General features: G+C 38.0%; 1 protein-coding gene across 5 annotated transcripts in view; it reads left to right on the plus strand.

Moving 5' to 3' along the window:
- Positions 1 to 7,833, plus strand: part of FSIP1 (fibrous sheath interacting protein 1) — an 84,693-nt gene extending 76,860 nt beyond the window's left edge. For 2 of the 5 annotated variants that reach the window (XM_054826745.1, XM_054826746.1), the window contains exons 11-13: positions 3,758 to 4,300; positions 5,631 to 5,807; positions 7,603 to 7,827. In XM_054826745.1, the coding sequence (XP_054682720.1) occupies positions 3,758 to 4,300; positions 5,631 to 5,768 (681 nt within the window). In that variant the 3' untranslated portion in view covers positions 5,769 to 5,807; positions 7,603 to 7,827. Of the gene's footprint in view, positions 1 to 3,757; positions 5,196 to 5,630; positions 5,808 to 7,602 lie in introns of those variants that run through there. The other 3 variants (XR_008577283.1, XR_008577284.1, XM_054826747.1) reach the window with 3 other exon arrangements.
- Positions 7,834 to 13,511: the final 5,678 nt, after the last annotated feature.

The following is a 13,511-nucleotide window of genomic DNA, read 5'->3' on the forward strand; positions in this document are numbered from 1 at the left end:
AGTCACAGCAGGTCTGTCCACAGCGATCTACACGTTTGCATTCCTACCACATGCAGTAAGGTTTCCTCTATAGACCCATGTCACCGAGGAATTCAGCAAGGAACAAGAAATCTTCAGTCAGGGAAGGGCCACAAGTGTGTGAAAAACTAGCCACACATAAACCGTAAAGGTCATTAGCAGCCTCCTAAACTCCAGGCTAGGAATTAGTTTTTTGGATCATTAACGGTAAAAAGCCTAGGAAATGAATAGGACTCAGTGTCCTATTAAAAATTAGACAGAACAATTAAAAGGTTTTCCTATTTCTAATGGGAACCAGACCTAATAGCTCATTTTCCCTTGTCTAGTGGGCTGTTCCTGCATTTTGAATTACATTCATTTTATGTCCTTGTATTTTTAAAGAAAAATCTTGAAGTATTTTTTCTGTATGGGAGTTGTAAATGATTTACAGTGAGGGCAGTGAAACCTTGGGAGAAGGAAAATCTAGTGTCTCCCTAAGTTTCTCTGTGTTACTGATTCTACGTCTTGTGACTCTAAACTTCTGGTGTGTGCAAATGTATGTGTTGCGAACTCCTAATACACTTGCTGTATTATGTGATCCCACGAGTTCAAATGCTCATCTGGTTGCAAATGCATAGCCTTGTTTGGTGTGAGGTGTCTCTTTAGGGTATTATGTGTTTCCCTAAACACAGGTTTCTGATTTCAACAGCAGCCTTTCTGCTTTCAGTTCAATATAAATTTCTTGCTGCTGAGTGGATGACTGATGGCTATTTAAGAGCTATCTTCTCATCTACTGTATATTTTTCCTTAACCCTAAAATGACTTTGGCGCAAGAAAATTGCAAACAGTGAGCCTTTATTATTTTAAAATGTAATTTTTGGAGAGGTATGTTAAATACTTTCTTTTTCCTTATCTTTGCATCCTTGCAAGCCTACCTTATAAAACAATCCAAAGGTAGGAAGAGATAAAGAAAGAATAAAAATGAGTAATGTTTTACACTGTCTGCTTTGCCTGCAGGCCTGCCACTCTGGAGGAAACCAGCCCACAAGTTACCAAAGTTTTTCACTCTGTGTCTGTTATACACATTTCCCTCCCCATTTGCCTTAGGCTCTAAATCTCCCCAACTAGCTCTCTGGTTCTAATCAAGGTAACCTATGAGCTAATTGTCAATACAAGCCATATGATTTTCCTGAAATGAAAAAAAAGGAAAAATTAAATCTGGACAGGGAAAAAAAGATTGCAGATAAATGGGGTGGGGATGGGGGGGAATAAAAGGGCAAAAGTCAGGACAAGATGACCTTCCTCACTACGTTCGTTTCATACTCAGTCACTCATTTACACCAGATGCGGAATTCCTTTCTGCAGTGAGTGAATTGCCCTGTCATTAACATAAAATTAGCTCCAAATGATCTTGGCCAAGAGCTTTGAAATACGTTAGTATAGAACCACACACTCAAAAACATATGGGAAACCATGTGGGTTTGCAGATGTGAGAATCTTCTGTGATACAAATATAGTTATGTTTACGTAGCATAATATTCTGCTCTGTGGATATACTCTAGATGCAGCTGTGTTTCCAGTAGTGGTCTAACTATGTTCCTGTGGTGCTCTGCCTGAGTGAATGCATCTTGTTTCTTACAGCGAGTCCATTCTAATAATGACTGCTTGTAAACAGACAGTGTCCTGCAAGTTAAAATACTCCTTCAAGATTAGGTTGAGAGTGAAAATTTGAAAAATTCCATGTTTCATTTTTGATTTGTCATGTGTTTTGCTACTAATTGTTTTTCTCTTACTTATTTTTAAGCAGTGAGTACTTTCTGCACTAGGATTAAAAAAAAAAAAGCCTGAGAAAAGTTTGAAGAAGTCATAATTTTTTCTTTGTTATCTAAATAAGTGCTTAAGATTGTGGTTTGATTTTAGTTATATAATCAAACATACATTGATTGATACCAAGATTAGCTGAATCTCAATATAATTACCTGATTTTGTATTCATCTAAATAAAGCTCTTTACACATAATTATAGTCTGTTGATGCTTTTTTTTTGTTTTGTTGTTGTTTAAAAGACCTTCTGTCTCCATTGCTTTAATGCATTTGTCTTCTTTTGTGTGTTGGAAGTGAACTCAAAGTATCTTTGGGAAGGAAATTGGTCTATGCAGGAAAAGACTAGTGAAAAAAGGTTGAGTAAATTTATAAAATTGAGTTTAAGTAAGTACAACAGCTAGTGCCTGAACTGTCATCAGTCTACAGTAGCAGTTATTATCTATTATTAATGTTTGAACATGTAAATATAGAATGGTGACTGAAAGTAACCTAAAATGTCTTTCTTGTTCACTTTGTAGTGTCACCTTGTAATCTTTAATAGTCACAACAAGGTTCACAAAGAAATGCTATTGCCTTCCTGACTGAGAACTGTCCCCATTCATCAACATGAACAATCAGTTTTCAGGCATAATCCATAACCATGTGCTACGTGGGCTGTGATCTCATCAGGTCATATACATCAAACAAGGTCATATCAACGACAGTAGTTGGATAAGAGATCTTCAGGAAAAAAAGAAAAAATCAGCTAGACATCTGATATTGATCTTTCCTATGAAATGAGAGTAGCTCCATGCTCTAGCACAATGTAAATTCTGTATAATAGTCATTACATGGTGAATAACATCGTTGTTTGCCATAAATCACTGCAGTCTAAGGCAGTTCATCAGATTGTCAACTGATCCTTTGTCTCTTGGAGGTTGTGTAAAACCAGCATGGGCACATGTATTACACATATCTAAAATACATCTTGTACTGTTCCTTATAATCTTTAAATTGTCAGGGAATGTTGTGCTTCTCTGTTACCAAGGAGCATGAAGGACTGTAAAGGCTAGAAGGAACTCCCCACTGCAGAGCTCTCTAAGCAAAATGTCCTTTGCTATTCTTCACCATTACCAGCTAATATCAGTCATGATCTTTAATATCAAATTTTAAGAAATGTCCAGTAAAGGAAACCTGCATGATAAACTCATGGGAGTGTGCCACTGAATAAGAAATTGAGTCAAAAGATACATCTGTGAGCTATCCAAGCAGTGACAGCTCATAGAAAGCAGTTAAACTTACATACAGAAGATGAGGCTTTCTTCTGTCATGTCGTGGGACATACTTGACATGGTAGGTCCTGTAGATGAGTAACTGATGTGCTTTTTCTCACCTGGTTGAGAGAGGCTATGTTGTATTTCTACAGTGAGCGGCTGGCAATACTTCAGTCAATATGTGACAATTGTTGTGCGTCAGTGCTGTCCAAAACCATTTGTGACCCCAGTTGCATCTCCCCAACAGCTGAAAGTCTTTTAGCAATGTGCTGGTTTGCTTTCAGTAACTAAAATCTTGAAGCGTGTGTGTGTCTGTGTGCATACACGACAAACCAGGATACACGACAAACCAGTATACATGAAAAAGTATGTGCTTTGGTAATTACAGAACAGTGATATCTAGTGGAAGACTAAGCAAAATCAAAGGCCTCTCAGCACCTTGTGGTCATCAGACTTATGTCCTAACTTTTAGCATCTAATCTATCTAGAACCTAGTGAAGATGTTACATACACAAGGTAATTATGTAAATGTATATTTAAATTCACTTTGAACTGAAAAATATTGATATCAGTTTAAGAGTTCTGCCAGTGCTTTTGCATCTCTCAAACTGTTTTATGGTGCTGCTTTTCATTAATTATATTTTGACAGAAGAAATTCTTGCCCCATTTTTTTTTTTTTTTCAGACTGAAGAACAAACGGGCCTCTCTGAAGAGCAGCTTAAGACCCTTCTGGAAGAATGTATGCAGCCTCAGAGAACAATAAGCAACGTTACCATGCCAAAGTCTCAGGAATCTCTTTCTTGCGGATTAAGTCCCCCTTGTTACACAAGTCAAGACTCCACTTTTCAGTCCACATCTACTCTTTCCAAAATGTTAGTTGAAGACCATATTGTAGGGATGTTAACGGCTCAGGAAAAGCCTGGACTTGAAGACAAAAGCTTATGTGTTAATGCAGAAAGTGAAATGCCTGGCTACTATATCAGCAAAGCATTGGCTGATAGTCACTTATCAAAGGATTCATTGGCCCAAACAGAGGAACCTGATGACTTAGAAGGTTTACAGAAGATGGGAGATAAGAGTATTACTGAAGGTTACTTTATGTCAAGAGCACTCAACACAAAAAGGTTGAAGAAACCTTCTTTCTTGGGTGAACCATTATATTGCATCAGCATGAACAATGAGCCATCCACAGAGGCTGACATTCTCGGCATACCACTGCAAACCAAAGTTGGTGAGACTCTTAACAACCCTTTAGAATAGGCTTTTGATTATGATGAAAAAAACCCAAGCAGGTTCTCACCAAAGGTATGCACCAATACACACTGATTATTATGGTGGGGCAAGGATGGACTTTTACAAAACATAAGACTGTGCCATAAATAATACATACAAAATAACAGAACGTTTATTAAAATTCTTGCCCTGACATAATTGACTATAAGACTAGGACTCTTATGAAATATAATATTGATGTTGATTAATTCTGTCAACTGGAAAACAGCGTTGACAACACATATTGATTATCTTTTTGGTAGTAGAAAGTCATGTTCACTGTTCTGTGGTGAGCAAATATTCTCCCAGTAGTTGGTATAACAATTCACACAAAAATCCAAGTGTTTCTTGAATTTTTTTAGTAAGATACACTTGGTAGTATAGAAACAAACATGACCTAGCTATATTAAAAATAATAAATTGCTTTAAGGGATATATATAAATTGCTTTAATTTATGCATCGAAGATTAAAAAAATAATAAATACTGCATAATTCCTATAAATTACTTTTAGTTCAGTATAGAAATAGTAGACTTTAACCAGCAAAAAAATTAAATTCACCCTATCTGGTATTATAAAAAGATTTTGGAAATGTCTCTCTTTGTTATGTCCTTTACTTAAATGCAATTATATAGTGATATTGTAATCTAAATCTACATTTAGATTTTTAGCCTAAGACCACTTCTCTTCCTGGAAAGCAAACCTTTCAAATAAACCAGATTTTAGGCAGCTCCATCTACATCTTTCATTTCTTTCATAAAAGTTGTGACAGTATGAAGTTGTTTGTGATTAAAGTGCTATAGTTTAATTGTATTAGAAATCAATAAATTTTGCTAGGTTTGCCAAGATAGACCTTTGTTATACTGGTAATCTATTCTGAATTTAGAGAAACATATTTTCATGTTCATTGGTAATTTAGAAGAACATTCTGCTACTTCTTTACTATGTTATAATTTCTTAATTATGATCACAACTGTTTCTTTGATAGTTTGTACTTAACCTTTCTACATTGAAGGGAATGTTAATATGATTTTAAAGTGATTCCACGGATCAGAAAGCAAGAAGGCTTGTTATTGCTGGTTTTACACTGCCAGACAAACTTGGTATCCAGACTCACTTGCCATACTTGCCCATTATGAGATTTAGGCCATAGCTGCAATAGGAAGAAAACAGAAATACAATAGCTGTAGAAAAGGTTGGGGGTTGGTTTGGGGGTTTGGGGTTTTTTTTTTTTGGTAGGTTAGTTTTCAGCTAACTTCACATGTCAGCTTTGCTCTTCATGTAGATGCAAGCATCAGAAGAGTGGAGCAAGGGAAGAAGGAAGTGGTCTGCCCCAGAGGAGAGTGGGGTGGCAGTGGTGGTGATGGGGAACACCACAGAGAATCGTCTCTGCCAGGGGCAACCTGACCTTGTGCAGGATTAACATGACTACATACTACACCACCACCTTCAGCAACCAACGGTGAGAAAAATTCAACTTTAACTTGGCTGCCTTCACAGGAATTAAAGTTCTCCTTTAGTCTGAATAGATGTAGTACAGTCAGAGTCAAGTGTGACTCAGCCGCAACTACCTTCTCTCCTTAGTACTGTTTTTTAAGATGGGATCTGTTAAATCAAGCAAAACACCATGCACTGTAGCCCCTATGTAGTGAAGTGAGCAGGTAACTGTTTATACATGTAGCAGACATAGTCGCTATGAGGTAATTTTATTGAAAGAGGAGATTTCAGCTGTTAAGTAAATATCCATATGGGACATCTCATGGTAAAAGTCTTTAAAGTGAATGTGTTAACGTTTATCACACAATAATTTAAATATCTTTGAGTCATAAACATGCGTTGTGTTAGGGCAATGAAATAGAATGTTTCGATTATCTATTTTCAGTAGTGGCTGAGTAATGTTCAACCGTACAGACCTCAAATCTGTATGGTTAATGAACATCTTGAGTTTATTATCATTTGCTTACCAAATACTTTTTTTGGGGAAAAAAAGTGTTCTGAATTTTCACAGTCTCAAAATCTCTTCGTTTTTACTAAAAACCTAAAAACAAACCCAAGAATATAATTACAGATATCATTACCTCATCAGGCTTTGAGTCTTTGTGTCAGCGTCTGATTTTTAAAAATGGTGTGAACAGGTAATCTTTAAGGGCAATAAAAGCAAGTGCAAAATAAAACCCACATCAGAGGTTTGTAATTGTTTTTGTATTAGTGCCAAGTATTTTGCAGTTATCCATAAGTTTAAATTAATTATATTCAGATTGATTGTATTCTGTTAATATTACTCTAATGCTAAAATATACATCTAAAATTAGCATTTAAATAGAGGGCAGTCCATTCTTATTGTTTTTGTCGATGTACTGCTTACGAGAAAGTGTACAGCAGAAACCAGAAAACCTTGATACCTTTCCACGGAATTAATTTGTTTCCCACAAAGGTGACTCAGTTCTATCTTAAGCAATTATTCCATAAGCAAAAAGCTGTGATTTTTATCAAATTTGCAAAGTTGCCTAATGTATTCTATAGGTAAGCTTGCTGTTAGTTCAGACATGATTAGATGTGCTAATGTATGGAGGAATGGAGATCCCAGTGGAGTCTAGTTTAAGGCAGATGAAGGTGTCAGGTGTATTTTTATTTTTAAGAGATATATACATAGTTGAGCTTTGTTATGGTCTTAATTCTAGAGGTCATTTAGACATATGTGCATAATCTTCTGTAAACAGTTTGATTTTTCTGGCCTGCTACGCGTTGTTTAAACTCTGTATAGTGCTGTGGAAGCAAACAAAACTGTTTGTGTCAATCTCGTTTAGCAGAATTTTGGTTTTGCAGTCATTATGGTACTGAAGTCTGCGATACAGATTTACTGTAATACATTATTTAAGGAAATCACAATTATTAACATTCATATCTATCTATATACTTGTGTGTATATATATCTGAAGGAAACTCTCATGTGCTTTCAGAGATAAGTAATTCCTGCTTCTTGAAAGAATTCTTGAATTTGCATCAGGGTCATATGCATGTAAATATAGGTGATGTTTACTGAGCGAAACAAAAGCCACTTACCCACATACAGATATGAAAAAGTTGTTATTTCTCAGTTGTATGAGCCAATTGGTAATTATTTCCAGCTCTTTTTTTTTTTTTTACTATATTAAGTTTTAAGTAGAAGTTATATCACAAACCGCTGTTGCTTTTTCCTCTTGCAAATACTATTGTGCTTGTAGTATGTCAGCATATGATTCCTTTCTTTTTTACAGATGACATGAAGATTGAAAGTTGAGGGGAGATGGATTATATGCTTCTTTACATGTTTTTTCTAAAAGTGTGGTTTTCAGACACTCTGAAGGCAATGAATTATCATTGAAAACTGTTCCATGAGGTGATTTATTCTGAAGAGATTATTATTATTATCATCATCAGATATTGTTGCAGTTTGATTTCACAATAAACTCTTGCATTTCATTAATTTTCCTGGGACCATTCTATCTAATAAATAAATGTACACATTTGTGTGGCTGTGTATCTGATAGTTGTGTTATCAACATTAGTCTCATCCTAAATCCAAAACACAGCACTATACCAGCTGCTAGAGTAAATTTTCTTTCTATCATCTCAGCCGAAACCAGGACAGTATCCACCCCTTATTCCATACCATCGACATCGTGCACAGGTCCTATACTTCCCAATACATTTCAGTTAATCACCATCACTTTTCCTGTCGTTTGATATGTACACACAGGTATGATTCCCTTAGTCTATTGGCCATCCCTCTAAAATGTCTGTGGAGTTCATTTAATCCATGACTTTGGGCTCCACCTGTCATAACAGTCTCTCAGGGCAGGAGGGATGGTGTGTGCTGTGGGATTGTTGCATGCTGCATCCAGAACTCACGGCTGGTGTATCTGGTGTGGTCCATGCCCATGGTCTAAATATCTCCATCACCGTTGCTGCATCACTCCCCGAAGATACCAGCCTCAAGGAAGTTGCTGGGTGCCCATTGCTGAAGCCAGTGTCGGTTTCATCACATCTACACCTTGCGCAGTTTCATCAAAGTTCATTCTTCATTAGTCTGGGTGATCCTTACTGTAATACTGTTGTTATGGCATGTAGCAATCATAGCAGTGATGACATAAAATATTATTTAGCAATTAACATCATACAATTTAATTTATTGGCTATTCTCACCCAAAAATCAAATTGCCTTGAGGTACATGTCAGACTTCACCATCCTTCTGCATCACCCACCAAGTGCACCCAGGACCTTGAGCAAAAGCAATCCCGCAGATGGGCTTGTCTTTGCCTGAGGCAGGGCTAACCCAGACTGTCTTCCCCAACATATTCCTCATCTGTACTACGGGGACTTTATCTCCCTCTACAGTACATGGAAGTTCTGACTGGGCAGGGCCAGTTTGATTGGCTGCCCCCCTAGCGTTAACTAACCAGGTGGCCTTTGTTAAATGGGTGTCCCAGTGTTTGAGGGTCACACCACCCGTTGCTCTCAGTGTAGTCTTTAGCAGTCCATTGTATTCTTTAATTTTCCTGGAGGCTTGTGCATGGTAGGGGATGTGACACACCCACTCAATGCCATGCTCTTTGGCCCAGGTGTCGATGAGGTTGTTTTGGAAATGAGTCCTGTTGTCCGACTCAATTCTTTCTAGGGTGCCATGTCGCCACAGGACTTGCTTTTCAAGACTCAGGACAGTGTTCTGGGCAGTGGCACGGTGCATGGGATATGTTTCCAGCCATCCGGTGGTTGCTTCCACCACTGTAAGCACGTCACTTGCCTTGGCGGGTTTGTGGGAGTGTGATATACTCAGTCTGCCAGGCCTCTCCATATTTGTATTTCAGCCATTGTCCTCCATACCAGACAGGCTTTACCGCTTGGCTTGCTTGATTGCAGTGCATGTTTCACATTCATGGATAACGTCTGCGATAGTGTCCATGGCCAAGTCTACCCCTCGATCATGAGTCCATCTATATGTTGCATCCCTTCCTTTTGACGTCCTGAGGTGTCATGGGCCCACCGAGCTATAAATAATTCACCCTTACGTTGCTGGTCCAGATCCACCTGAGCCACTTCAATCTGAGCAGCCTGATCCATGTCCTGGTTCTTCTGATGTTCTTCAGTGGCCCAGCTCTTGGGTATGTGGGCATCTACGTGACGTACTTTTACAAATAATTTTATCTTTCCTCCTTTACACACAATTTCCTTTTTTTCATGTCGTTAGTTAAACCTGCCCTCCATTATCCCAGTGCGGTTGGCGGGAGCTTGCAGCCTGACTGCTGAGCCCTGACTCCGAGAAGGACCCAAATACACCTTCAATCTTCTGCCCCAGGGCTGTCTGCTGGACTGCTGGTTTGACCAAAGGCAAAGACCAGCACAAGTCCTCGCTGGATCCGAACTTCAGCACCAGTCTGCCCGGCTGTATCTGATTCTTCATCCTGCGAAGAGTGTAACCGTACAGCAAAGTCTTACCCTCTGGTTGAGAAGCGTAACGAAGCGATGAAAGATTGCAATCCCTCATGAGGGCTTGGTGCGAATAAAAGTGAAGGAGCTCTGAAGCTTGGCCGAGCAGTTACTGGATTGTGAAACCTTATAGTAATGGCTAGCTGGGGGGAGGGTAATACAGCTGCTTTGTGTTTGAGGTAATAATAAAAATTCATTACAAGTTTTTGCTTGTCTACTCCTCACTGTTTCTCCTGAATTTTCTAATTATTTACTGAGCTGATGGTTAGTTTTTCATTTCATGCACTGTAGCGTCAGAATAAGAAGAAATTATTAAAGAACGTGGTTCTTTTAAAGTTGGGGTGCGTTTTTTGTTTTGTTTTTGGGGTTTTTTTTGTTTGGTTGGTTTTGGGTTTTTTGAGGAGAGAGTCAGGAGAGATATTCTGGAACAGAAAACTCAATAGATTTTCCCACTGCCCTGCTCTCATTTGACACAAGCTAAAAGGACAAATCCTGTCTCAGATACTATACTACCCATTTAACATTCAACATACAACGTTAACTATACAATGGCTGTGTTATGGCATAAAGCTTACTAGAACTAATGTGAATGTTTAAATTAATGCACATATTGGCCCAGATTTTAATCTCATTTCCAGAGCTGCCAGTCTGAGTGGATGTACACTCCTGAGGAAGTGGTAATCTTGTGGGTACAAGAGAGATCAGTATCCAAGCTACTTTCTTTTAATTAAAAATGTAAATGGGACACTATATTTGTGATAAGCAACTGCTATTTATTCTTTTATTTTCTGATATTTTTACTTGTTTTGCAACAGCAGTAACAAGTCCATGGATACTGGGGGGGGTTCTGCGTAGTTCCATTACTCTGCATAGGATTGCTGTAAACACGTTTCATGGAGCTTTGCAAATGTCACCTAGATGTATTTCTTATCTTCCTTAAAAATTTTAAGTCTGTGTCATAATTTTTTTTACCATAACTATAATCAAAGCAATACCGTCAAAGTTTTTTCTAGAGTATTTTCTGTGCCTGCATGATATTTGTGCAGGACTGTCCACTGGCTGTAATCTTTCACAGTCCACTTATTTTCACCTGGAATTCATGTTTTATGGAGTCCTTCTCAAAAACAGTGTTAAAGTGCTCGGAGAGTTTTTTGAAGAAAACTAAGTTCTGTTTCAAGTTTATGTGAAGAACACCTACAATGCATATTAAGAGAAATAATAATTCTTACTCTTCTGATGTATTTTGCTGTCTTAAATCTCTCGCTGTTATGAAAAAGCTTTTCTTGCACCCTGAAGGAAGAGCTTGTTGCTGACTAAGCCTTACAATATTCCTGAAGCCATGACTGCAACTTTTTATTAAGCAGGCATGTTTGAATGACTACTGACTTGAAGAGTATATTCTGACAGGAACTCGATCACTTCACTTCTTCAGGTCTTGGGAAGCGCCGAGCACCCTGCACCAGTTGTAGTTACCGCAAACCGCAGGGACCCAGCGCTCATGAAACGCTGTTCTGAAGGCGCTTAGGGGCAGTACCCGAGCTCAGAGACTGTGTCAAAAATTACTGACCTCATATTTATCTGCAGTTATATTAAATAACAGGTTCTTCGGGAAGATTTTTATTTCTTGCTTGATGTTACAGGTGAAATATCAATTCAAGCTCTCCTTTCTTTATTTTCAGTTTTGAGTAAAACCGTAAGAAATAAAATCATTTGGTAAAATGTTTACTGGTATGGGGTACAGAATAATGGAGATATTATATAAAATATAGTGACAAGGTCATTTGCTGAAACATCACCAATATCAGAGCAAAAAGAAAGTTGAGCCCAGGAGGATTCATGGGTTTTTCTTTGTTTTTCTAGCGTCTCTGGGTTGTGACCTGCAATAACCCCTCCGTCGAGCTCGCCACTAGAATTCCAGCTGCACTGGAATGCGGCGGCTTCTCCTCGGGGAGTGATGCAGCAATGGTGATGGAGATATTTAGATGAATTTTCATTTGCAGCCTAAATCAGGATTTGGAAACAGATTTTCCAAAATACATACCTTCATTCAATGTAAGTTGCATTTGGTAAAAGATTTTGACAACTAGCTGCTTTACAGTCTTTCCTAGCTCTGTTCATCCCAATACACAGCAGAGCACCGGACACTGATTTTTAAAGTTTTCCTCTGACTTTTGGGCTTTGAGATCTGTTTTATATTGAGGAATAAGAAATTTCGTGTATGCATGCCGGTTTGTGCTGGTTTGTACTCCTTCAGTTATTTCCCACTATGATTTTACAGCACAAGATAGATAATTTTGTTCCAAAAATTTAATATTGGTGAAAGCCACACACCCACGAAGAGAAGATGTTTGGTGTGCTGGTGTCTATTTTCTGAGCCATTTTCTGACCAAACCATTCTGCCATTGTCACTGAGAATCCTCAGCAATATACATACAGCGCTGGTGGTCGTGGTGGCCTGTGCTCAGCTGTGGATAGTGATTTACTCTAGTGGGTATGTTTCGATGCTGCATGGTTTGCCCTTTTAAATTACAAACTCCATAGTGTTTGCCTCTGAAAGAGGAAAATAAAGGTTAAACTGCGTTTTCATGAACGATATGTGTATATATATAAGTATATATAAATTATATGTATTCATTTAATACGTATCATATATAATACATCCCATAATATATAGTATAAGTACATATATTTGAGTAGGAGGATTTAAAGTACTGTAGTGTTGATTTCAGTATACTGAAACAATACAAGATGTTCAGTCCAGATTTACAGTTATTATGTAGATTTAGAGTGGTTGAGGGTCTTTTCCATTTCAAAGAAAAGTGACAGACTAAATATCCTGATTAAAAAAAAAAAAAGTAAGTTTGTTTACTATAGACAACAATGATAAAATGACTGAAGTTATTCTTTTATGTCCAGAATTCAAGTTTAAATTAAAATAAGTCTATCAAGGGATGAAAAAATTTCCAGCTTCATCATTTTAAAAAAAAAAAAAGGAAGAGGAAAACACCCCACAAAAATTCTCAGCCAAATGCTTTTTTCCAAGCCAAACGATGGCCGGTATCTACTTTGTGGATCTGTAGCGCATGTTTTCCCTCTCACTTCCCAAGCAGAACTCCTGCAGAGTCCGTGGGCATGCTGAGCACAGAGGGAAAACAGGCTGTGCAAAAATGATCTGCTGCATAGATCAGAGAGGAAAGAGCTGCTTCAACATGTCATCAGAGTAGCAAGCACTGGTTTAGAAGTGCAAAAAAGTATGCCAGTAATTCGTGGGTTAGAAGGGGTGCAATTTTACCTCCCAGTCATGGAGGGATAGGTGAGAGGCTGTTGTTTGCAGCTCAATTTCTGTAATTTCAATAATAATAGAATTAATTTTTATATTTTCTTAAACTCCCCTATTTTCGAGATAAAATTTCAGCAAATAACATGAGAATGCACCTCTTTCTTTGTTTTGTTTCCCTTCTTCGAAAGGCTTTCTAACCACAGCTTTAGATGAGATCTCTCTCTTTTGCTTTTAGGTTCAAAATCTGCTCCACTGTTTAGATTGCCAAGAGTGCTTCCTCCCCCCGTTACAGAAAAATAGCCCCACCTCTGGGAATTTCACAGTTTGAAGGGTAGACACAGAAGACAAGGTGGTTTGGCAGATGCTTGGGAAGTTGGTGAATTAGGAAGGTTTTTGAAATCTAGGAAAAACAACAGCTG

The sequence above is a fragment of the Grus americana genome, chromosome 5 (assembly GCF_028858705.1).
Source record: "Grus americana isolate bGruAme1 chromosome 5, bGruAme1.mat, whole genome shotgun sequence".
In the NCBI taxonomy this organism is placed as follows: domain Eukaryota; kingdom Metazoa; phylum Chordata; class Aves; order Gruiformes; family Gruidae; genus Grus; species Grus americana.